Here is a 27146-nt window from a genome sequence, read left to right on the forward strand (position 1 = left end):
GTGCAATATTACAGGCTCCGATTGTACGACGTCTCTACGCTACTGCGACGGCAGCTGGGAAGTGAGGGGTTCTGCACTACACATCCTCCGGGCCAGCCGAGAGCTGCTGCTGCTCCCTCTTCTCTCCCTGCAAGACGCCCGCTGCTCCCTCCGCAGACCCGCCGGGACGTGGCCGAGTGGCCAGGGCACCAACCCCGCCGCCCGGTGCCTAAATCTCACTAAGGACAGGGAGGACGGTGGGAGGGAAGAGAAAAACGATCCCTTCTGGCAGCAGCCAGCAAGTCAAGCGGATTAATTAGCGCGTGAAGCCATGTGCCAGCCAATGAATGTAGTAAATATAGGAAATTATCGTAAAACGTGATTTCCTTTGTATTTAGCTCTCCAAAGCATACAACGTCTGCGTCTGTCAGTTATAGTTTTCTGCGTTCATCAGTTATAATTTTCCACAATCCCAACCTAGTCGTTTTCTCTCCAAAAAGGAGAAAAGCAGCACAGAAAATATTAACCAATGTACAGAACCGTCCCCGACTCCACACCCACCCTATACGTCACGTGCTGTACATTTTGAGCATTCTTACACACGTAGCACTACCACGGCCGGCTCCGCCACGGCAGGATGTGTCTGCTTCGTGGCAACCTGAATCACACTTGTTTTCAACCTGGAAAGCGTCATGGACTTTGAAATGGCAAACATCACATGGAAGGTTAGGCAGATGGAACAGCATCATCAACAATAAAATTAAATTAGTGCTAAATTTACTCCTGACTTATCTCGCTTGATTATATTAGTTTACATTTGACTATATATACACGATACAGAAAAATATGCCTATTTTGTATTCAAACATTGCCAACATAATGCCATTTCTAGTTGAGGCAATCCAAAAGACTCGGCCAAAAACCCAAAGACCTTACAAAGTTCAGCGATAGCTGAGAAAATAATTTTGAAAGCCTCACTCACCATACCCTCAGCGAGCGCTTCACCTGAACGGCGGCAGAAGGTACGTTAAAGCACCCTCGAACTTCTTGCCACCAAGAAGCCCTACTGAGGATAACGGGAACAACAGATACCAGGTATCTTTGAGGGAAAAAAATAAGCCAAGCCTGCAGCTAAGCCGTGTGCGCATCTACGTGCATGCACGCGGATGCTGCGTGTACGCCTGTGTGCGTGTGCGTGGCGCAAGGGGAAAGCCAAGTATGATTTCAGTGGTTATCCAAGTACGGAGGTTTCACAGTCTCACTCTCACACTAGTGCTTGTCATTTCAGCCTTTTGAAAGCTTATTACAGGAACATAATCAAAACACAGGATGTTTCCTTGAAGAAAATGAGCCATCATTCACCCTCTATTTGTTCAGAATGATATTCAAAGAAGTATTGCTTTTCACAGTTCACTGGCAAGTCAGAGCACTGCACACGAAATTAAATACGGTATTAAAGATGTCTACGGAGAGGACAAATGTTATCACAGAAGCACAGAGGTAGAAGGCTTCAAAGAACTAAACCTGAGTTACACAATCATTAGTTTCTACATACCTAGCATAATAAACTACCCTAACAGCTTTTCAGCATCTTTTCACACCTGGGTATCTTTCCAGCTGCACGGTAAGAGGTACCACACCACCATTTAAATCAGCTGCTTGTCCTGTAGAGAGGTCTGACTTCGCCTTTCACTGAAGTAATCTGTCCACGCTACATGCGTTTGATGCAGGGGCATGATTGAGAGCGAGCAAGTAGTAGCTGATGTCTTAAATCTTAAGCAGTTTTGCGTCGTTATATTTAACAACGCCAAGTTCTCAAAAAATTTACTGTGAAGAAATAAAGAGTGAATGATAAAGCATCAAAAGAAAAAAAAAAAAGAAAAAAAGAAGTGTGTATGTACACATACCGAAGAAATCTTCGGTGTCCATCGCCAAAGTGCATTCTGAGGGAAAAAAACAAAACCAAAACAATAAATCAGTGGCAAAAGCTGACCCTTTTTGGCACCTGATTTCTGTAGCATAGACAGCACCTCGGACAAAAGAGAAAAAGAAAAAGAAAAAAAAAAAAGCACAGCCTTTTATTTGTTTTATTTAGAAACTTTTGCTCTTTGTAAGTTAAGGGTGATAATGTGAAATCTTACTTTACGATATGAAAGTGTAAAAGAGAAAAGAATTAAAGAGATGCTGCCTCCCCCTTGTCAAAATAAATACGACTGAAAAATCTCCATATTTACGTATTTTAGACAGGACTTCACAGACCCCTGGACACATATGCTGCTAAACTAATCTTCACAGAAATAAATTTTGAAAAGTAAATATAAGCACATCTGACAGTAAATGACAATGTATTTCACTTATATTTTGCATAAATAGTTTAAAATTTAAGACTTCTAAAGTCAAAGATCCTAAAGATAGCAGACAACTTGTAAGGACCGAATACTTCACGTGGGTTCCTCTCAAGGGCATCCTGCGATGCAGCGGCTCCAGCTGCGGGCAGCTGGAAGCTCTTGCTTCTGCCAGTTCCAGCACTGCCGCTGACATTACCAGCACAGTGTCAGTCAGGAGAGATACTTCGGTCTTGTACTCTGATGGTTATTCAGCAAATATCTGAGAAAGAGCATGAGCATAAAATTTGAAGTACTCCACATCATTAGAAACAGGGATTCTCAGGAAAACCACTTTTAAGTGTATTATGGAAAATACTCCACAGCAAGTAACTGGTATCTACCATCATACATATATTGCATAAATTATACTCGGTTTATTTGTAATCTTAGATTCCCCCCACCTTCTTCCACTGCAAGTTGATAGCAGGGAACATTTTCTGAAACCATACAGGGAAGGAGAAAGTTCAGTCTCAAGTCTGTCCAGACGGATCAGATCGATTCCTTGGTGTCTCACGCCACCTCCTCTCCCCAGCTGTCATTTTAAAGATGCAACCTTCGGCTCTCAATGTGTCTGAAACAACAGTAAGGTGGATGCACACCAAACCCCAATGTAGCGAGGCTGCTTGGTTGGTTGGTTTTTGTGTGTGTGGGTGTGGGTTCTTGGGTTTTTTCGGTTTAAGTAAGCATCAGAAGCAGAACTGAGCAATGCATTTAAGGGACAGACTACTGCCTGTTCATCTCCACGTTACTAGATTACAGGCAGAGTAACGGCGATCTATCGTGGCCCGAGTCTTCCTCTGTTTCTGGAATCCGAGGCAGGAGAGCAGACCGGGTCAATCCCCAAAATTTCTGAGGCGACATATCCTTTTTGGTAGCTGTGAACTTCCATCCCATATGGTTTGCACAGATTCTGCACTGGGCTATAGTCCAGGCATACCTACCGAAAACAAAACAAAAGGTTGATCCTAACATGTAAGGAAAAGACATCTTAAAAATACTGGAACATAGCTCACTTAGGAGGTAAGAAGGGAATACTAGTCTCAAGCTAGATTTTCAAAGAATCTTCTGGAATTAAGGTGGCTCAGCTCCCACCTAAAAACCCTGCCGACTTAAAAAAAAAAAAAAAAAATCATCATTCAAGTAGAGAAAGCAACTAAAGCATTTTACTAGCACAACATTTCAACAGTATGATGAAATACTGTGTGCCTTAAAGAAGAGCCAGAAAATGGTTCTCAGAGAGTAAGTTACTTAATGGAAATAAAAGTGATTTTTGTACTGCTCCTAGATTAACAGGGAATTCTACTTTCCAGAGCAACAGAGCTTTACTTTAACAGCTTTAAAATGCAGAATATGAATATTTCAGAACCCTCATAGAAGAGAAGAGCTAAGAAAACACATAAGGATGAGAAAAATTAACTAGATATTATAAGCCACAAGTTTTATTCAGGGAGTCTTAAAGAGTGCGTTTCTTACGACATGTGTCACACCCCCTCCAAGTCACTACTCCGCGCTATGTGATAGTCCAGAAAAAAAAAAAACCACAGCCAACACAAGAAAATGGAAGAGTAAGTGTGTACATGCATTAGTCAAGAACCTTGGACTGGCTACAGATCATAGAATCACAGAATCGTTTAGGTTGGAAAAGACCTTTAAGATCATCCAGTCCAACCATTAGCGTAACACTGCCAAGTCCACCACTTAAACCAATTAAGGGCAGAGTAATAATTTCACGTTTCCTGGCTTGGTGGCTGGATTATTTTTTAATGAAAGTAAACCCAGAATAGAATCATTAAGGTTGGAAAGGGTCTCTAAGATCATCAGTCCAACCATCAACCCAACACCCCCATGCCCACTAAACCATGTCCCAAAGTGCCACCTCTGCCCGCTTTTTGAACCCCTCCAGGGATGGGGACTCCCCCACCTCTCTGGGCAGCCTGTTCCAGTGCTTGACCACTCTTTCCAGGAAGAAATTTCTCCTAATATCCAATCTAAAGATGTAGCAACATATTATTATTATGCTGTTTCAGAAGAGGACATGATAGACACAGGGATGGAAGAATGATTTCTAACGCTCTGGCACAGAAAGGACCACAGAGAAAAGCGATCTGGTAAAAATGTATTTAAAGAATATTTTTGTGAAACTAAAATTCAAATATAGTTTGACATCTGAGCTATTTTCAAGAGTTAAATAGTCAAAGTTTTAAATGAGCACCTGAAACATGCTCATCTAGCCAAAACCCATTCAATTTAAGCTACCAGAGAGGGGTGACATTTTGATGCAAGACCCTTCATTATTAGGCAGACTTTTAGATCTTGACAGTTAATTATGCTACTGTTACAGAGATAATAATAATTAAATAAATAAAACCCTCAAAGGTAATCAGATTAATACAAAGTTAGCATTTTTGAAATTAATGTAACATTCAGTTTTTAGCTCTAAAAAAAGTATCTCAGTAGAACAACTGCATTTATAAATTATGTTTTCCATTTGCACTGTATTTACTTTATGATCAAAGAAAACTGTGTAGAAACAGTAATTACGATTTTAGTTGTGGCTTATACAAAACTAGACACAAAGAAACTCCCAGACAATCAGTGTCTTGTTTATAGCTCTCAGATGCTTGACTAAGTTTTAAAATCTTAAGACATCCTTATACTTAAAAAATTCCAGAGAAATTCTGAAAACATTCTATCTGAATTTTCCATTTTATTCTGTATTTTGAAAAAGTCTAAATTTACTTTCCTATTTTTCATATGAGCAAAATGATGGCATTATGTTTCAAGAATTGCATGTTTACTATTCCACCGTCACCGGAATACACTTACAACCAAATTTCTCTCATTTACTCATAAAATTTCTTTTAACTGTTATTACCCAGGAAACCAGCTGTGATCTGTTGATGGTCGTCCATTGAGATTCAAGTTGCAGGCCTTATATACAGTAAGGGTTTCATGGATGTACCCGTGAGGATTCACATATGCTGCCATGGGTCCACATAAGGATAAACTACAACAGACAACAATTTTGTCAGAGTTCAAGGAAGAAACAAAACCCAAAAGGCGGTCAAATGTAAACAGAGGAAAAACTGGCAATCATGCTTAAAACTATTTTCCATAGCAAAAGAACCACTTTAGGCTGTAGGAAAAAAAAAGTACCTTTAATTATATTATTAAACATTGAAAGAGAGTAAGATACTAATGTAAAATACCGTTGGTCAAATTTTCTTAGAATTGCAGAAATTGCAAAAATTGCAGAAATTTAAGTGTCCTGTGTTATAAATCCAATGCATTCATCACTGACATAAATTATTCCTGTTACCTACTTATTAAGTCCCTACTTCAGAAAAGGCATTTAAAAAGATATTATCATGAGCAACGATTAAAACATTCTTGTGTTCAGATGAACCTCGCCCAGCTGTTTGTTAAAGGGGCCAAGTTACCTGGAGGATAGCTGGCAGGATGCTATGGGAACTACCTCATTCAAGGCAGTTATTAATCTTTCCTTCAAAAACCTACAGCTCAGTGTAAAAAAAGTACATGATAGACTCATAATTTATTTTACTTGCTGCTTTTGAATAGCAACTTCCAATAAAACCAAGTAACACCTATACTGCTCCTCTTAAATCTAACTTTAAAAGTAAGCAAAAACATTCATTCATTACACTAACTTCTCATCATTCTTCCGTTAAAGTACCTCATACTGACACAGCAGGAATCGTGGTTTCTAGAAACCATCCTTTGACTAGAAGATAAGAAATGGCTTTTAATTACCACATCAGCTTCTTATCACACTGATAAAGGAAAACTCTGGGGAGTCTTGCTTTGTTAAACCAAGACGCCTTTTAACCTTCACATTATCATGTGATGGACAGATACTAGTTATTCAAGATTAAAATAGTGACAAGACTGCCAGAAGCAGCAATTATTTGGAAAATGTATAGTTTGGTCATTGTTGAACACAAAAGATATTGTATAGGTCCAATATATAATGGGAATATACTGTCTAGTGAAGTTATTAGGATTAAACCCTGTATTCTTAAAATAAAAAAGGTATCACAATGCTTAATGACATAAACTGGCAATTTCCTTACATGACAACATCTGGGGAGCCTATCTATACCACTCAATTAGTGCATTTTAATCTGCCGTTGAAGCTTGTTAACATATAGAAGTCGGGATGAAGTCCTGAGAGACTTTTTTGTCCTTTTATGTCTGAATAAAGTTTATGAGATCCCAATTTGTATTTCAAAACTCCCCACAGAGTGCCCAACTCTTCAGCGGCAAGGTGCTGGACTAGGTGACGTAAATGGCCTTTCACGCTAACTTCCGTTACAACATACGTGGTGATGTTCAGATTTACTAACTTTTATTAGAAAAGCTCAGATAACCTGTTTTGCTTTATAAAGAAAATTCCCTATAAATATTTACTTAAATTTTATTAGAGTTGTGGAAAACACAATAGTTGTAAGACATAACCTAGCTAAATCTGTTTTGCTGTGCCAACGTTTCTGATCAAGAACCTCCCAAAGATTAAGAGCAATAAACTCACCTGAATATTTCATTCTTGGTAGTTATTTCTGTATCTTGGCATTGCTTACAACAAAGAGATGTACACTTGAAAAGAAAACACAGAGAGGGTAATTTCATTCATTTCCAGATGTTTGTCAGCACACTGGCAAGTAATAAAAATGTCTCTCCCATTCCTTCAGAATAGGCTTTGTACCAATATTTTTGTTTATCTGGGCAGCAGTCACTTACATTTTCCCTTTCTAGCAAAGGATAAAAGCGTTTTCTATTATTTATGGTAAACATTAATTCTTATCTAAAAGACAAAACATTTTTATATACTTTCCCCTGCAAAAAATCCACACACAGAAGAGAGAATCTGACTACACGAAGATAATAAATGAGTCAACTTTCTACGGTCTTTAAAAGCTAATTTAGGAAAAAAACCCCTTTGCTCTTCTAAGATATAACACAGAAAAGGCAGATGAGTACAAATGCAACCATTAAGTTTTTCTAAAATTTGAGAATACTGTAGATTAGTGGTTTTAATTTCCTCAAGAAAAATATGTAAGATGCATATATGCAATATATGTAATAAGTATATATGTAATATGTAAGCTCTGATCTTTCTCTTAAAGATTCTAACAGATTAATCTGTCTTCTACAATTTCTAGAAAGTAGAATGCAACAATTCATCACTGACATTGTCCTGAAAACAAACATTTAAATCACCTTAGTAGAACACTACTATTAATTTTCAGGAGGTGCATTAATTACTTCTACCTCTTTTTAAGGCTAATGCATGTGAAATTACCCAGGTAATGATCTACTACATTTTGGAACAAAGTGCTGTGCCTAGGATCTTCACTTGGACAAGTCCCTGTGTGAGCGTATTTCCTTTTAGAAGTTTGAGTAAATCGTAGCTTGTGCTTCTGAGTCTCCCCGAGCTCTGACTCTTGCATTCCACTCATGATACTACACAGGGTTACGTCAGTCTTCGCTCTCTCCTTTCCTCTGGTCGGATGCTTTGGGCTTGTTGCTGCATTTCAACCTCCTCCAGCTCCCTTCTGGCAGGTGACACTGGTTCTGCCCCACACTTCAACACATTGTCTACCGATCTTGGAGACGGAGGGAGGAAAATTGCTCTACTATATAGATACTATTTATCATACACCAGTTCTGTTCCCTTCTTAAAGCTCACTTCTTCCAGGGACCTTAAGGCCTACTAAAGCTCACTCTTAAGTCACCCTTACTCACAGGTTATAATCTAATGCTCATGTATCCCTCTCAGAATCCAATTTAGACAGCTACTTAATTCTATCCCTCCATTTCCAAACCTATCTAATTACTACAGTTAGAACTCTCAAGCAGAATTCACGTAAGTGTTAAACCTGCGAGTGATGTACATTCCTTTAAAAGTAAGCACATAAACAGTTAACTATCTTTAATAGCAGGAAAAGCTACTAGAAGTACAATACAATTCACCGATATCAAAGACAAAAGAAAACAGATCAGGTCTTACAATCAGTTCTATTACTGTAAATTACATCCTGAACAATGAAACGTGCTAAGTCCATCCTTCTCAAGTAAATCAAAATACGTGCTATGTTGCAGAGCACCCCTTCTCATTACAGAACCCTGGCTTAAAAAGAGTGGATTTGACCAAAATAAGCGTTGCTAAAAAATTGTAAAAAACATAATGCACTTACCATTCTCACACTAATATAGTGTTAAACACATTTACAGAGTAAAATGTCACATGTTGATGAAAACGCCTTTTTGGTGTAGACTAAAAATCAACTTTACCTTGTATTTTATAAGGGTAACTTAAGTCTTGTCTCTTTGGGAGTTATGGAAAATATACAATGTACTGAACACGAACAGTTCTTAGTAGTACCTGAGTATCAGAATATTTTCAGAGTTTCTGACTGAGGAAAGACAAATTAAATTTAATCTGATTACAGAGCCTCAAGCAAAAACCTGTCCATTTTTGTCTCAGAATTCGGAAGAGATGTTTTTTGTCTCCTTTTCTCCATATATTCCCTTTCAGATTTTTGGTGCATGAACTTTGGGAAGAGGAACAGTATTAAAATGATACTCTGGTTCTCTTTTGCCCAGAAACAGGCAGTACTCTTTAGGCAAACAGGGAAAATTTCCACTGCTCTATATCCAGTAGACAAACACAACAGTGACTAGAGTTATGTTTTACTAACGTTTGAGACAGTACTTTTGTATCCCCAGCAAGCTTACAACCAGCAAGGTGAGGGTCAATCAGGCTGTATATAGCTAGTCTTTGTGACATGAATGTATTAACAAAATATTAATTTGCCTCTCCATTCAAGAATTGAATAGTAAATATTCCAGCTACCACTATCAAACACAAACAAGTTTACAGTTAAAACTTGTATTTATACCAGCCAGTGGCTCTTTTCAGCATTTTCTCTTTGGAAAGAGAATAGCAATCTGAACTCCTGTTGGAGATACTGGTGCAAATGCTGTTCCTAAAACAGTCAGATTCAACATGAGGTTGACTGATACTTAGTTGCATTATCAGTTATAATATATAATATTACTTATAGTAGATATTATTATTATAAAGAAATGTACTATGTAAAAATAAAACTTCAATGTCCTACATGTAGAGCTTTACATGGCCATGGCAATGGAAAGAAGGGAAGACAAGTTTTTGAACATCTTAAAAAGGTATTGCCTAACAAGTCAATACATGTCTTTTGCAAAAATCCTTTCAGTCTAATATTTAGATTTATACTCAGTATAATATAATATAACTCAGCAGGTCAACACTGCGAAGATTTATCTTTTGTTACAAAACTCACAAGTTTTCATGGCACAAAGCTACTTGATTGTGGTGTATTATACTGTTAATATGGGGTTATGATGCTTCTAAGATGGTTATAAGCAACACTGGACTTCTAGCACCACCTCTTGGCTAAAGAAGTGCTGTGAGGTGTTGAAACATGATTTCTAACTAAAGCAAGTATTAGTCTATGTTTCTCGTTTCCTACCAAACATAAAGTCTAGCACTGAGAGAGAGCATTTTCTTTCTTGCACAAACTATTAAAGGGGAAGGAAGAAATAAAAACCACCAAAATTCACTCTCTGTAAGTACTATTTGGCAGTTTCATACACTTTTGTTATAGATTGTAACAGTCACTCTTACTTTTTCTGAGGACAATTTAATGACAAGTAAAGAAAAAATACTCACTTTGTTCATAATATCTAACTCACACCGGAGTCGCTGAACAGCGCTACCTATTTTAAGCAACTGTATACGTAATGCATCATCAATTGGCAGGCAAGCAGCGACTCTGTAAGAAAAATCTAGAAATGAGAAAGTACCAGGCCTGTTAGAATTTGAGAGAGAAATAAAACCTACTACTTCTACTCAGTTATAGATAGAGTGCTACAACTTAGGTCTATAACAGACTTTTAGAGGTCATCTCAGTACATCCTCCTGCCCTAAGGCTGGATCACGTACACGTAAAACCTCTTCTAAGGTATTTGTCTAATCCACACTTAAAGATCACCAGTGATGGAGACTGAGCAATGCTAGTAAGGTAATGTATTCTAAAACCAGAACAGACCCCTGGAGAACATGGTCTGATACAGACTTCCACTTCAACAGTGAATTACTGAGTTTTCCAACCACTGGTGGTTATCTTTATGCTTGCACCTCCGCTTTTTTTTTTTTTTTTTTTTTTTTTTGCAAAAAGAAAGACATACTTTTATGAGAGAAAAAAAAAAATTTAAGAAAAAACCCACAAACATACACCTCCTTCATAAATTACAACCAAGATATATTACTCACATTAGTACTAAGAAAGTATTCCTTACTGTTATATTGTGAGAAGGAAAAATATATACTCTGTATACACTCCCTTCTGGAGGTTTTGGAGGGTTTTGGTTTTTTTTTTCCACATTTGAATGCAGACTAAAATTAGATCCAAAAATATTCAGTCAAGAAGAGAGACCTTTTTTTAGGAAAAAAAAGTTTTAATATGATAGTAAATTCTCAGGCAGCAACTTCAATCAGGTATTAAAATGCACAAACACAAGAAGGTAGTGGACCTTACTACAGTCATTCTTTAATTTAGCTAACAAAAACCTTGTTAAGCTGGAAATCACCCCATTCCTCACAGCCTGTAAAAGAATTCAAAAGCTGAAAATTTAAGTCAGCAAAATATCAGTGTGCTGTGAATCACAAGAAAAGTGCCAAAAAAATACTGGATTTTTTGGTTTGTTTTCAGATGATTTCATGTGCTTTCCATATATGGTCCTCTAAGCAGCACTCTGGGCAAAGCAGACGGGAAGTACTTTCAACCTCTACCCTAGGCAAGTCAGAAACGAGTTCCACGCACATCAAAACTATTGAGCCCAGACCTGTATGTGGTGCTTAACTGACTTTAATTGAAGGCTGCAGTTTGAATTTCCCCCTTATTAGGCATTTGAGAGTCTACACAGCAAAGGATGTTTTTCCCCTTAGAAAGGCTTCAACTGAAATTTCCATCTTATTAAATCCTAGCGACCTGCAGAGAGAAGAGACTTGTTCACTGGGGCATAACTCCAATGCCAGCTAAGGCATGAAATCTGGTACCAACTTTTTTACGATTAGATTACTGGTGTTATTTTCCCTCATGTCTGCTAAGAGGTAGTAAGAACAAAAAGATTATATATACTAACGCTTAAACTTATATAAAGATCATTTAAAAAATCCAGCATGCTTTTGGCTCTTTTTTTCTTATGAAACACTTTGATCACATTTCTCCTGCCATGGAGCACAATGGAGTTCTATTTCTTTTACTGAACATGTTTCCGCATGGTTGGAGGATGTTTGTATCTTTAAAAGCTCTATCATCCTTTTGTCAAAGTCAATCATCAAAATTTATTGGAAACTGGAAATGAGGGATGGACTTCCAATAAAAGGTGATTATCTAAGTTTTCTTTTCTTAGGAAACTTAAAAAAATAATTAAAATTGAGTTCATAGGCTAAACAACATCATACCTATTGGGTTTGTTGGAAGAGATTCATCTTTAAGATTTTCATCCCATTCATGTAGCTGCCTCTTGACTCTTTCCATCAAGGTTTCCTTTTGTTAGAAGAAAAGCCTAATTTAAATACATAGGTATTTCTGTTTTCTTAGGAAAAAAAAAAAAGGAAGCAAAATGTAGAGTAAGCTATTTTCCCTAAGTGGACATTAGCTTTTAAGCCTTACAACAATTACAGACTCATTTTCTATCTACATGTTTTAAACTAAGAGCAAAATAGGATGGGAAACAGGCCAAAGTGAACCAATGGCCCACGGTGGTTGTAACTCCCATTTGAGATAAGGAAACAGCTGTGAAAATTCTAGAACTGTACAACTGAGACAAGGCTAGGCTCCTCCCTACTTCTGCCTCTCTCACACCAATTACTTTATGTACTATACACATATGTATATAAAGAAGTATGTACATTTTAAAGAGTAAACCAACTCCAACGGGAAAGACAGACCTAAGATTCTCCAGCACCCTGGTGTTTAGGGCATTCACCTGGAGCACGTGGCACAGAGGATCCAGTTTTTGCCCTGAGACCACACAGCAGGAACCCGAATCTCTGTTATCCACCCCAGACACGTGCTCCAGCACGAGGGAACGACGACACAGAGGGGGAAGCCCTTCCTGCTCTCTTCACAGTGAACTTACAACTACACATTTCTTTAAAAACGTAACTTATGAGCCAAAAAAATTAAAGCTTTTACATTATTCAATAATTATAAATTAAAGCATACAAAACTAACTGCAGATAATTTGGCAATACACAGGGTGAACTTACAGCATCATATAGAGAGTAGAGCCAGGGAGGCCAAGATGTCAAACTTGCACAGTGGAACTTCCTCTAAAACCAAAACCACAAATATTTATTCTTTAACATTAGCAGATTTTAGGGACAGTTCTTGTTCAAACAAATAAAACGGTGAAGACACCTGCTTATTTAAAGATACAATAAATTATCACCATCAGGACCAGTACTTCAACATGAAGCTTCCAACCCACTTCTCAAATGCATTGAGAGCTACGACTTCTGTCTCTCAGAAAACCTGTCTCAGCATTAAAAGTATTTCTTATGTTTTGTAATAAGAAATTATGCCTTTCAAAAGAGCATCTATCTGAAATCTAAACAATTCAAAAAATTTAACTACTATTAGATAGTGCATCTGTTCCTTAGTCTCCATCAATCGCTGCTACTTCAGCAACCACAGCAAACCACTACGTAAGGTGATTGAACTATTCATATCCATTTAGTCAAATGCATAAATAAAATGAAAGATGATGATTAATGGGCCGTATCAGGTATTTTAAGCTAACATATAAATTCAGAGGATATAGGATGGTATTTTTAAAATGGAAAACTAATCTGTTAAAAACATAACAAAAAATAACAACACGCAAGTTAGGAGTTCCAGAGGATGCTTTCTCACAGCAGAACAATTACTGATTAAGAAAACTTGGGCAGTCTTGATGTTTAATCATATCTTGCTAGCCACTCTCATTCTGGTATCTATTTTTAATGGAAATCATACTTTCAGAAATGCTTACTGAACATCAATGCTTGTGCCAACCTACTGGAATCTCTTAGACAGCTTTATTGTAACTTCCCAAAGACAGTGAACAAACTATTGTACTATATCCATCTAACAACATCCTATGAAGAAAAATTCAGACCCAAACAGAGCACTGAGTAAGAAACAAATATGAAGGAAGAAAACAAAAACAATAGGAAAACCCAGAAAAACCTGAAGGTCTTATAACTATGTTTTATTGAAGGGTATTCTTTCAAAATAAAAATTTTACTAATAGGAGTGGCCCATGCTACTGCATCATACTTTACTGTGAACATGACTAACACGTTCACTTGAATTGTGTAAGAAAATATCTGTACAATAGCGAGTAGATACGGAGGAACAAAATAGAAATGACCAGCAGTATCACCTCTAAAAAAAATCTTCAGCCTGTGCATATCCTGCACATGAGAAAACCTAGATTAGAACTGAATTCCTTAACCACCAAATTTCCAGCACTGTAAGGTTATTTGCTTAGTTAACCAATTTTCTACAGTAACTTCAGAACACTTAAATTTATAGATTTAGGTTAATAAAAATCTAAAAAGCAGTACACTGCATAACCACACTGCTTTCCAAAAGAGCATCTCAAATTGTTCCATAAATACTTACAAATTAAATTTTCATTTTCCTTTTGAGGGCAACTACTCTTATATTACAAATGAGGAAAAAACCCCAAACAAACAAAAGAAATCAGGCAATAGAGACTAAGACCCACAGCAAATAAATGGTACTTTGAAGAAAAAATTCAGGAATGCCAAAACTCAGGTTATTGTTTTAATTAGCAAGTATATTTCTGTAACAGCTGACACAGGGTCAGCTCTTGTATGGAGCAGAAACCGTTCCTAAAATGCAACTTCCATTTTCTGATGTTTCTTGTTACATTAGTAAACATACAGAGGTACAGCCTGTCATATTGGAAACAGTCACAGTCCTGCTGACATCAGTAGAGCGATGGAGGTCAACAGGACCATGCCCCTACTCTGGACCTGCATCTCAATCCACAGAACACGTGCACTGCATTTCAGCTACCATCAGGTAGACTCAGACTTGGAAGGGGATTTCCGCCCCACCACTGCTAAGCTTTGGGTTTCTGAGCTTGTTAACTCATAGATGAACTTGTTCAAGAACTCTGAGAATCAATAGCTTTTTGTTATTAATGCTTTTTCCCCTACAGAGTTCAAAACCTTTGAAGGAAAAACCCAAATCCAAACCTTAACTGCATCTGACAATGAGGAGAGTTATTAGGATTCTGCATTAATTTCTGGAGGTATTTCCAAAGATCTCTACAGATACAGAAGACTTCAAGGTATCTTTCCTCTTATATGTCACCGACTGAAAAGGTGGGTTAAAATAAATAATAAATAAGCCACAATTTGAGTTTTTTCCAGTGTCAGGTTGCCCCGTTTCACCACATCCTCTCCTACTGACCTCAGTGCTAACTCTTGTCCCATTAATCTCACCGTGCATATTTGTCCACTGATAATGACAGTCTTTGAAAAGCTTGCACTGTGCCTGCGAATGAGCTAGGTTTACACTCGAAAGGCTTCTGCTGGTATAACTGTGCTAGTACGATACGCTAGCATGGTGCTTATTATGAGCAGCATAATTTATTCCAGCAAAATTATCCTTTTGACAGTACATTTTATTTCAGACTCCTAAAGGAAAACGCTGTACACTGGTAGAAGTGCACATTCACTTGTATAAATGCATCTTTTAGCACCTTTTAAACAGCACAGCTGTCTCTAGCACAAATCACACCTTATTATTCTCCTGAGTAATGCAAAAGTTTGTAGCTTAGGCCTGGCATCAGCCACTTAGGACTCTTGAAAATTCTGCCCTACAATCTCAGTGTGAATTCCCTCCTGATTCCAAGTACTGTCACAGCTGCAGTGCTGCAAAAACACTGTAAACAAGCAGAGACAGAATTTGTGCCAGTGAAGCAAAATTAGGTTCTAGGAAAGTAGAACCTAATTCCCTAACGACAATACCAACATCTTGATAATGACTATTTCTCCTCTACTTCTAAAGAAGTGTAGGGTCTGCATACTTATTAAAAGAGCTCTAGGAAATAAAATTGCTAAGACCACAAAACTGCTAATTCACCCACCTTGGGTGTAAAAGCACCGTCTTCTGCTAACAACTACTGTGTCAACATATGCAGAGTGCATGAAAAAACTTAAGAGATTTCTATGACCCTTTCCTATCTTGTCACTTTTAGTACCATAATAAAATTTAGGAAAGTTTCTAAATTCAGTTTAAAAAAAACAAAAGTAGGGCAATTACTTATTAACTATCCCAGAAGGTAAATCTGTTGAATAAATACTAATAAAATCAAAAAACAGACTTAAATACACATGTGTAATTGGCCAGAATAAATGGATTGTATAGAAATACTGTGATCTGACAAAGATAGTGACTAAGCACAAAAGTCAGCAACAACTTTAGGTACATGTTACATAAAAATTTACGAGATGAAAGTGCAACATAAAGCATGCTCAAAACTACAAAGTACAGCCTAGTTGTTAGCCAACATCAGCTGTGTGGGAATATTTAACTGAGTTAAAAAAACCCTGAGTCTGTCATTCTAACACAGATGCACATTTTCTGTAAACAAGTAACTGCAGGTACAGAAGTTAAAGGTTTAACTGATGCAGGTTTTAAAGCAAAAGTAGCAAATGGAATTGTGATTCCAATCTAAGACATTACAGGTCTTCAGTTTCATCCCTGAAATTTGGGAGTTGCCCCTAAACCACCTCTGCTCTTTAAAGGCCTCTTCTACCTCAATCAAACAGTCACAGAGAAACAGTTACAAAAGCATTCTTATTTCCAAAACCAAACCATTATGACAAGTACAAAGCAAGAGCACTGGCAACACTGATTGCCAATATTTTTTATTGTCAAAGCAACGTCAGTAAAAATCAAGATGCTTCTTTGACCTTCCTACAAATAAAATCCTATGTACTGGCTTTTTCCACCAACACTTCATCGTCTACAAACTTTATCAACCAGCACACTCTCCAAGGTGTTCTAATTATGTAAAAAAGTAATTGTAATACTACATGGATTATTATGAAATAATATTAATCTAATAACACTATAATTAAAACCAACAAGAACTCACAATACAAAACATGTATTTCCCCATTGCTGATGGCTGATAAACAATCACGCAAGACGCGACAAAAGCAGGAGGCTGACATCCAGCATCCCGGTTGTGCACCCTCCTCTAAAGATGACCAGATGGAATTTTGTATTGCTTTTCAAACTACCATCAAAAATTTAAAGAAAAACACCACCATAACTAGCTTCTAACCTTTTGATATTTCTGCCACCACTGATGCATAGCTCGGTCCTGCCGCGCTGTAGGTTTCGAAGAAGGCAATATATGGCGTCGGCTGAGAGACTGCAGCTGTACTGCTGACATCGTCGAAGGCAGCACTCGCTCAGGAAGGATTTGTACTTTAGCCTGCTGAATTCTGATGAAATTAAAAAAAAAAAAAAAAAAAAGATGAGATAGACACACATATAGAAGAGTTTTAAGAAAACGAACTTTTCTGCTTATAAAAATATAGGCTTGTGTAATAGATCTAACCACTACATAGAATCATGGAATGGTTTGGGCTGGAAGGGCCCTTCAGAGCTCGCCCAGCCCAGCCCCTGCAGCGACAGGGACAGCTTTAACCAGAGCAGGGTGCTCAGAGCCCCGGCCAGCCTGGCCTGGGATGGTTCCAGGGATGGGGCCTCCACCGCCTCTCTGGGCAACCCCTTCCAGTGCTTCACCACCCTCACTGTAAACAATTTCTTCCTTATCTCCAGTCTAAATCCATTCTTCTCTAGTTTAAATCCATTACTCCCTGTCCCATCCCAACAGGCCTTGCTAAAAAGCTTGCCCCCCCCTTCCCGCAGGCCCCTCTCAGCACTGCCAGGCCGCACTCAGGCCTCCCCGCAGCCCCCTCCTCTCCAGGCTGAGCACCCCCAGCTCCCCCAGCCTGGCCCCGCAGCAGAGGGGCTCCAGCCCTCGGAGTACTACAGAATTTAAGTACCAATCCATTTCATCAGATTTTTAAAGTTGTATTAATGTAAAACAAATTACCTTGGGGAGCATACAGCATACCTGTAGCAAACCAAACACATACTACTCTAGATCACATGCCCTAGGCTAAATCATTAACGCCACTGTACTGCCTGGACTTTGATCTACCTAAACTGAAGACAGAAGCAATCTCTATTTTTCCTGTAGAAAGGAGAATTAGCTGCTTTCCAAGTATTTTCTGCACTGGTATACAGAACTCTACAAAGATCACTGCTTTAACTTTTTCAGCAAAAGTTTCTTTGCTGTTCCCCTCCGCCCCCAGTTAGCTTCCTTTTCCATGGGATACAACAGGCTGTCTTTGTATTTTAGAGCACTAGATAGCTGCTGGGATTGCGGTGGTCAGAATTAAAGCCAGATTGGCAGTGGCAACACAGCAGAATATTCTACCACCTCAGCATTGTATTTTTAGATTTTTGTCTCCTCAAGTTACTTTTGGTATAAACTAATAGTCAGCTATTACATATCAAACCCTCAGAAAGGAAGTTTAGCTGAAATGCAGTTTGCTATCTTCAAACCGCAAAAAGCTTACGTGCTTAGCTAGAGGTCAAAATCAGCAGAAATAGGATATAGACTCTGATCATCTTTTAATATCCTAGCATCAACCAGGTCACCTGTTCTGCAAAGAGTACAGCAGCAGCTATGTGGCTACCAAGAATACCGTCTAGCAGGAAGGACTTTACATTTTAACAGTATTATGCATCAGAAATCCTCAAATATCAAGATGCACGTCATTACAAATTTCCAATTGTACTTACAGAGACAACGCTGTAGAAGAGAACATTCATTTTTCCAACAATCAGAAACCTCTGAAGTGTGCCACCTCTCTTAATATTCACTATAGATATCCATGTGTAAAGACACTTAAAATTCTTGCCAGCAACAGATACTAAGCTTGTACATATTAACCCAGCTATCTTTGTCCCTCAGACAGCACCCTGCCTGTTCATCTTATGCCAGCAGCTCTCACAGCTGGCTCATTAGGGTTCCGATCACCAGAACTAGATTCCCTACCAGCACCAGTATCAAGTTAGAAAGCCTTAGGAACTTCACGCCACAAAACTGCAGATGTAATATATGTGTAAGGTTTAAAAGACCTAACAGATTACTCTTGCAAATGACACAATTAATGAGAATTAATTAGCCCGACCACTGAATCAAAAAGGCCTGGTTTTTGTTTTCCTCAAAGCAAAATTTTCAGCATTTCTTACTGCTGATGGTTCAGAAGACATTCACAAATGGGTAAGTACACTCAAATACTGCCTATGTTACTGAGACTTGAAGCATCACCCACGAGCCTGGAAAAGCTTCTGTCGAGACAACTGACATATCAGTCGTTCTGATGATACTAAGGTAAATCCTGATTCCGATCTTGCTTCCATGCATATAATATACAGACCCCTGTTCGTTTATGTAAGGCTCTGGCCGTTTTGCTCGTTGTTACTTGCGTAGCTTTACTCTGAAGAAATGCTGGGAAGCGTTTCTAGATTCTGAAAAGTGCTAGAATACTAAGACTGATCAATGATTCTAGCTTAACTCAAGCATTTTGAATCCCATATGCATCCCTACAGAATTCCCAAGCACGTGACTATTTGAAAGCAGAGTTACTCTATACCGTTTAAGTCATTCCAACAAATCTAGAGCTTGCCATGATGAGAAGATTAATCTCGCCTCCCTTATTTCACACATTTAAAAATTCATACTTGGGAAACTTGTGAACGTGCTGTGTAAAAATTATCTTTACTAGCCAGTACATAGAAAACCATCATAATAAAATGTTTTAACAGTACAACAAAATTACTGTACGTCTTTAACCATTTCTGGATACTGAATTCTCAGTAACAATAGCATTGCTACTGTAGCTGCCCAAGTACTGCCATCTTGTGTTCAAGCAAGGGTTTTTCTAAGCTCTAGAACTGGGAATATGTTATCTGTAACCAAATGTTAAACAGTGATAAAACAGCAAGTAGCACACATATTCTTCATTTCTTCAGCTGCACGTCATAAAAGCGTAAGAAAATGCTAAGCTCAGACTGCTCCCAGGCCTCTTTCTAAAGCAATGCCACTATACTGAACAATAGCAGGATACAAATGATTAGCTTTACATTTACAGATTTGGAGTAAGATGTTATATGCCTTGCAGAAAAGATTACAAAAACCTCTAGCAATCGTGCTAAGAATTGTCACAGAATCAATGTCTGGAGCCTGTATCTCTGGACAGTGACTGACAGAGTCTCACAATGCAATTCATGATGTCAAGAAGAGCTTGAAAATGACAGAAGACTCAGCATGCTCTTAATTAAATGTTAAAGGTCTGAGCCACTTTTATAAATGGACAAAGGTATTAATTACGTAATATGATAAAACTGTCACGAGCCTCTAAATGTCACAGGTATCACATTGGAATATAGAAAAGGACTAGAATATACAAAAGAAGAGAACACTCCTATCAAAGCTGATTTGAGTGTGTTTGACAAGCACATGAAAAGAATTGTCAACCAATAACAGAAGTAGCACTTTTCTATCAGTGAATTATCAGTGAACAGGCAGAAAGGAAGAGGCAAGACTTGCTGAAGGTAAAGATGTACTGAACTGTCAAAATGGTTAAAATAAACAAGATTTAGTATTTGAGAGGCTGAAAATGATGGGCTGCTTGTAGTAAGCAAAAATCAAGAACCTATTTTCATATTGAAATATTTATTCAGAAATCTCAGCATGCTTTTATGTTTTAGAACGGGAAAAAAGAACAAGAGAAGCGACTTGTTTCTGCATTATTACCAGACTCCAGCCCTCGCCTTTCATGGGCAGCTTCTCATGAAAACCACCACCCCTCTGGGCACAGTTACTGTCCTCTCCATAACTGAATCATGCAGCTGAATCCTTCTGCGTGCTGTTGAGGCTCAGTAGTTAAGGATCACTCAAAGTACAAAAAAGGACAAGCATATTGTTATTAGCTGTAGTGTCAGACCCTTGCCTGCAGCAGTGCAGAGCTGCAATTGCACATAAAGTTACGAAGTGGAACGTGTCCAATGCAGACCGTCCCCAGAAAGGTCTCCTTTCAGAAAATGAAAGTTAGAGTTTTTCAAAGGAACGGAATCTGATGGCTATCAGGGAGGCTTTCTACAAGACAACAGAAGGCATACGCTTGATATTGTAGCCTCTCATTTCACATCTGGTTTGACACAGGGATGTGAGAGATTTTAAAATAAAGCTTTAGAACTTATAATGCAGGTAAATCAACATCTTTTTCCTGACTTAATTTTCAGAAACAAAGTCTTTCTGAGAGATGTTTTCTCATACACATCAAATCAAACTACAGGTACAATATTCTTTAGAGAATTTTATAGCAAAGTTATTAACAACTAAAACATGAGTCTTAGAACAGCAAACGTCAGAAGTCCTTAATAACCAGAGAAGCTACTGATTAAGCATTCAGTTAACATCTATACTAATCAGCCAATTGTATGACTGAAGGGGCAGATGCACCTGCAGTAAAATGTAAATGTTTTTGGTGAAACAAGATTTGCAGTACGTAGAATTAAATACATAATTTTCTTACCCATCTGACTGGGTTCTTATTTCAAGCACCTTGAACCTCTGTCTTCCTATTGCTTTCACTTTGACCGTTTCAATTCCATATTCCTGCTCTTCTCTGTAGGCATATATTTCTGCTGTTGTTCCAAAATGTGCTTCCCTTTCACGTGCGTTACTAGAAGTAACAGAATTAAAAAGGTTACCTACCCTCCAAACAGCATTGTTCATTCAGATTTCATGCGTTAGTCTACCTGCACTGACCGTACACAATTAGTCTTACATTTGGTAAAATATCTTCAACTAACTGCAATCATTATTCTTCCATTTTAAAAGCACCTTCTAATGTTTTGTTTGGTTGGAGGTTTTTGACAGTTGATTTGGTTTTATTTTAGGGTCTAGAGGTGAAATTCTGGGAACACAGGGATCACCAATTCACTATCTGCATTTGAAATGCAGATACTGAAAGTACCAAAATTCTTTAGATTGACTTTCTAAAAGTAACTGTTCCCACCTCCTATATAATTAAACCCTAGCAAATTGGGGGAAGAGGGAAGAGCATTCCCAACTTCTTTTGACGCAGATTACCCTTTTATCTTTTCTGCTTTTCTATCACCTCCTGTCTCTCAACTCTGTTGTGAAACATTTGTCTGTGCTTTTTAGTTTATACACAAAACAAGCAAATACACCTTTTACAACAATACGGTTCTCAAAACAAAATCTGAGTTTTACATTTCAGATCAAGGCTTATTCTTTAAGCAAGATGGAGCAGTGCATTCAAACAGTCCCCAAAATCAAGAGGATGCTCAAACAAGGAAAGCAGATCAACGCTTACCATATCTCTATACAAACATGTGATACTGTCATGCAGCCACCCAGTACGACATGAAAACCTTTTCATTACATCTTGGAAGACAATTTTTGTCAAAATTTCAAACCACAGCTTATGTTATTCACCACAGAACCGATGCAACCATCTGCTTTTGATTTAGGATCCAAAGGAATTGTGCTAAAAATACATGCTGCATACCATCAGTAAACCCACTCGTGTATTTTACCTGTATGCAAGAACAGCAAACGTTCTGTCTTTCTGAATTAAATTCCGCACCATGCTAACCTCTTGAGGGTGAAAAAGCTGAAGAGGTAAGGTCTGTCCAGGAATCAGCATCACCATCACGTGGGGCAACACTGGAATCACCTGGCAGCTGTCATCATCATGCACCGTTCTTCCATGAAACTCTTCCATATCAGAACCTAAATACTGAAAACAGTAAGTAAGGAAATGACAGTATTATAAGAAGTTTCGGTGATTTATAAGGATAAAATAAAATTAAGTCTTTGGCTTCAGGATATTACAACAGAATTACACAAAACCAATCAAAACCTCTTCAAGATGTACTTAATGGAGAATATATAAAGAACGTACCACATGTGACGTTGGCAAACTTGTATCAAAATTAATGATGTTGGGCTTTTCAGCTTCTTTACTACCTTGATCTTCAACTTCCATGTCATTGTCATCCTCTTCCTCGCTCTCTGCTAATAAGCACATACAGAATACTGGGTAGAAATCAATCAGCAAAGACTAAGTCACTGAGAAACCATCAGAGAATCACAGAAATGCATCCAAAACTCCCAGGCTACAGCCTTTCACAAGGAAGCAACTTTTGCATTTGTAAACTTGTGAAAAATAATTTTCTTGCTGTTACAGCAAAATCACCGCTCTATAGAAAGGGTCAAAAGCTGGTAATTTATTTTTGAAAGGCTAAAGAACAACTTCCCTTGGAAGAAAATAATAAACAAATTCTGTCAACTCAGATTTTCACTACAGTAGTATTTCCTTATCTCAATTCCAAACATCTTCTGCCTCTACACCAGGATGCCAGATAACTTCATTTCTGGTAGGACACCGAATACAGCATCTGAAGTAGCACAAACCTGAACAATACAACTGCACACATAAAGCAAGTGAGTCAAATGTAATCTGAAGCTCTATATTCATGTAAAGACAGTTTCCTTGCTGTCAGCCTCGCCTGTGTGTACACCAAACAAACTCACACACACAAACCCCAGGACACCCACAAACCCAGCAAAGGCAACTATTATGGAAGCAAATTACATGACCCTGCAAAAGACTTCAGGTTCAAAATAGTATTTAGAAACTACTACTTTCTTCCCATTTCTCAGTTCCAGGTGTCAATTCTAAAATTACTTTCAGGCAAGAGGACAGCTAAATTATGAGTATATTTATTTTGGAAACACACAAATAGTGCATTTATCTGTATAAGTATTTAGAAGTAAATTAAAAAACCATACTGAAGATAATGAAAACTACACCTATCTCTAAAACGTTGGTTTCACCAACTGTTCTGTGCATTACCATGCAATGTATGCCTGCAAATGCTCACCCAAAACAAACGCTGTGTATTATCACACATCTGTAACTGTATTATTTGACCCTATTTCTTTTAACGTATTTATACACCATGCTATGTCTAAAGTAGACTTTATCATAAACTTCGCAAACCAATCTGCAGGATTCTTACACCAGTAGCTGCTGGGTAATGGATAATCCCAATGGTGCTGAAAAACATCATTTACATCTTGAAAGCTATTACATTACAAGATAGGCAGAAAAATCTCTTTACAACAGCCTACCTACTTGCCTGCCTTTGCAAACAGTATCTTCTTAAGAAATAATCCCAAGTTGAAAATTTAAAAGGTGGAGTGATTATCTTATCTGAAAGGTATTGTAGGCAAATCTTGCAAAAGAAAGATGCTCCAGGAGGAGGGAGCCTTCCCTCAGAAATGGGAGCACCATCGCCCTCTTTCACTGAGATCTTACTATTTCTGAGGGTGGGAGGACAAGGGAACAATGAAGACATTTTAAGCTGGTTTTGGAGAACCTTTTCTTTCCCTCTTCGGCCTTCAGACACATTGTTAAACGTATTCTTTACAAAATGTTTAGTCAATGGTCTTCCTTCTGCTTTACCTCACTTTTTTTTTTTTTTTTTTTTTAAATATTGCATAATTTACAGAACCTCCTCTGTAGAAGGCACGGCACACTGATGTTATGGCTCCATCCTATACTGTATTTATCTCAACAAGAAATGACCCAGCAGGACAAGAAAAGAGGTTACAGACCCTCTTTGGTGTTTTACCTAATTACAGAACTTAAAGCAATAAGACATCAACTTCCTAATTACTGTGAAAAACATTCAATTTCTTCATGAAATTTCTCTTGCATTATAATCAGTTAGGAACCCTAACCAGGAATGATTGCAAAATGTTGAAGATGTACAAAACAGCCAGCATTTTGCTTAGCTTGATGGAGGGAAAGAGCAGGAAGTTTTTGCTTGGTTCTGGGGCAGTGGTACAGGGTGGGAAAGGGAAGCTGACTTCATCAAAAATTATATTCTGGTTTGCACGCACTCTCATCAAGTTGCATCAACCATTAGCAGTTTTAACAGCCTTTTAGAGAGAGACTGTTTCACTGTTTTTTCTGAACACAAAAGGAATTAACAGCAGTTGATTAGAAAGAACTGTGCCCTGCAAACTTTTGCTCGTTCTTGCCAAAAACGCACACTAGGTGCTGTGTGGTGGCAGAGGAACGATGACTCATTTTACTGCAGCAGCACCAGTAAGTATTGAAAAAGCACCACCGGCTTCACTCTCCTCGGTCACACTACAGTAAGAGGAGACGGAAGGCAAAAGGAACTGCAGTTTTTACATCCTTAACTATACTTAGTTCTGTTGATTTTTTTTATTTCAGGATTAGTGAGAACTCCAGTACACAGAAACAAGGGAAAGGCAAGTAAAGGCACCCTGCATGACAAGGCTCACATTTCCTTGGTGGCAGGTTAAGCATTCCCAGATCTATCCCAGATAACCAAATCTACTCTCAACACCTTTGTGCAGAAATGAGGAAATATGAACCTCATTTAAAAAGAAACAGGAATGGGGTAGGAAATATTAAGGCTGTATTCCCTAAAATATCCAGGAAATATGTTCATATTATTTCAAATGTACAAGCAGAAAATGCTCACAGAATTTCCTGCTGCAGGAAACTACATTGGCTGCTGTCAGAACTTACTGCTACATTCTCCTCTGCATGCTTATTCTGAAATAATGGGGGTTTTTTCCAGTTTAGCACGAGCTGCTTCCAAAACCATATGATCTCCCATCAGTTTGGAGCCACTACATGCTAAGTCAGAAAAACCCACAATATTATGCAGTAGGTATCTCCACGAGGAATCACGCTGGCGTACATGGACGGACAAGCAAGGCTGTTCCACAAACTCCAGCATAAATCCCGCAGGAGTCTGGAGAGCGCGTGGAATCCAGCGCTGCCCTCAAGCCCTGTGCACAGCACCTCTTGCTTCCCTGCTCACTAACGGCATTAGAGAGCGTTTAAATTGAACGGAGACTTTGTAGAACCACACGTTTTCCTCACACTTTGGTTTCGCAGAGGCCCACCATTTGCAGAGGAGGGTGTCTGCGTTTGCCCGCGTCGGTGGAAACTTCACAGCGCGTTTCAGCCCGTCAGCTGCCCGAGGCCTGAACACCGCTGGCTGGGTCCCTCTTCTTCCACCACAGAATTATGGGTCACAGAATCATAGAATCATAGAATCGTTTAGGTTGGAAAAGACCTTTAAGATCATCCAGTCCAACCATTAACCTACACTACCAAGTCCACACTAAACCAATCAAGGGTAGACTAGACTGAACCATGTCCCCAAGTGCCACCTCTGCCCGTTTTTTTGAACACTTCCAGGGATGGGGACTCCCCCACCTCTCTGGGCAGCCTGTTCCAATGCTTGACCACCCTTTCCGTAAAGACATTTTTCCTAATTTCCAACCTAAACCTCCCCTGGTGCAGCTTGACCCCATTCCCTCTCGTCCTATCGCTAACTCCATGGGAGAAGAGCCCAACACCCCCTCCCTGCCCCCTCCTTTCAGGCAGTTGTAGAGAGCGATCAGGTCTCCCCTCAGCCTCCTCTTCTCCAGGCTGAACACCCCCAGCTCCCTCAGCCGCTCCCCACCAGCCCTGTGCTCCAGACCCTGCCCCAGCTCCGCTGCCCTTCTCTGGACACGCTCCAGCACCCCAATGTCCTTCTTGTGCTGAGGGGCCCAAAACTGGCCACAGCATTCCAGGTGCGGCCTCCCCAGCGCCGAGCACAGGGGCACAATCACCTCCCTGCTCCTGCTGGCCACGCCATTCCTGACACAAGCCAGGGTGCTTGTCCGCTCGGAGGGTCCGCTCGGAGGGTCCGCTCGGAGGGTCCGCTCAACCCGGGCTGCGAGCGGCCCACGCCAAAGCTGCCGCGCTCAGGCTGCGGCCCCATCGGCCCCGCTTCGCCCCGCCCCGCCTCCCACCCACCTGAGGGCCGCTCCACGAACACCGCCCGGCCTCCCCGGAGCTCCCCGTCTCCTCCTGGGCCCCGCTCCCCTACGGCCCCGCTCCCCACACGGCCTCCCCCGCCAGCCCCCCCGCTCCGGCCCCGCCGCCCCTTCCCCGCGATCCCGCCCACGCCCCGCGGCCCGGCCTCCCCCCGCCCGCCGAGCCCCGGCCCCGCCGCCTCACGCCCATCCCAGCCCGCCGCCTGCCCCCCGCCTCGGCGCGGAGCCCCGCCGGCTCCCCCCGCGCCCCCAGCCATTACCGGGCACCAGCTGCAGGTGGTTCCCCATGTTGTTACGGGGCTCGCCGCCTCCTTCCTCGGCGGCCATCGCTGTTTACCCGGAGAGGAGCCTGGGAAGGCGCCGGCGGGGCGGGGAAGGAGGCGGGAGGAGGAGCCCGGAGTCGCCGCCGCCGGAGCGGGCCCGGAGCCGGGGCCCGGCGGCCTCTAGCGGCGCCGCTCGGGGCGTGCAGGGGCTGCGGCGGGCCGGGGGCTGCCCGCCGGCTCCCAGGGCTCCGCGCCGTCCCGCCCCGGCTGCCCGCCGGCTTGATTCATGCTGCAGGCCCTGCGACCGGCTTGGCGGAGCGCGGGCGGGCGGACGGACGGACGGGCCGGGATCTCCCTCAGCGCCGCG

At 40.0% G+C, this 27146-nt stretch overlaps 1 protein-coding gene across 4 annotated transcripts; it reads right to left on the minus strand.

Moving 5' to 3' along the window:
• Positions 1-214: 214 nt before the first annotated feature.
• Positions 215-26858, minus strand: CRBN (cereblon). 4 transcript variants are annotated; one of them, XR_012831208.1, is made up of 12 exons: positions 26777-26858; positions 22543-22655; positions 22175-22377; positions 21145-21294; positions 16809-16971; positions 12706-12768; positions 11896-11980; positions 10099-10214; positions 6916-6980; positions 5242-5373; positions 2768-3303; positions 215-2586 (listed from the first exon to the last, which is right to left on the minus strand). XR_012831208.1 is itself a non-coding variant. In XM_075714373.1 (11 exons), the coding sequence occupies exons 1-11, from the start codon at positions 26841-26843 to the stop codon at positions 3120-3122; spliced, it is 1338 nt and encodes a 445-aa protein (XP_075570488.1). In that variant the 5' UTR covers positions 26844-26858; the 3' UTR covers positions 215-3119. The 4 variants fall into 4 exon arrangements, 3 of the variants coding, with proteins under 3 accessions (XP_075570488.1, XP_075570487.1, XP_075570489.1); XM_075714373.1 differs by having other exon boundaries at positions 215-3303; positions 22543-22652; XM_075714372.1 differs by having other exon boundaries at positions 215-3303.
• Positions 26859-27146: the final 288 nt, after the last annotated feature.

The sequence above is a fragment of the Pelecanus crispus genome, chromosome 7 (assembly GCF_030463565.1).
Source record: "Pelecanus crispus isolate bPelCri1 chromosome 7, bPelCri1.pri, whole genome shotgun sequence".
In the NCBI taxonomy this organism is placed as follows: Eukaryota; Metazoa; Chordata; class Aves; order Pelecaniformes; family Pelecanidae; genus Pelecanus; species Pelecanus crispus.

Coding starts and splice junctions, on each gene's coding strand:
- CRBN (XM_075714372.1), bottom strand. CDS start 26,843: ATGGCCGCCGAGGAAGGAGGCGGCGAGCCCCGTAACAACATGGGGAAC. Junction 16,972..21,144: donor ATAAGAACCCAGTCAGATGG/GTAAGAAAATTA, acceptor TAATTTCATCAG/AATTCAGCAGGCTAAAGTAC. Junction 11,981..12,705: donor TCTACTCTCTATATGATGCT/GTAAGTTCACCC, acceptor TTCTAACAAAAG/GAAACCTTGATGGAAAGAGT.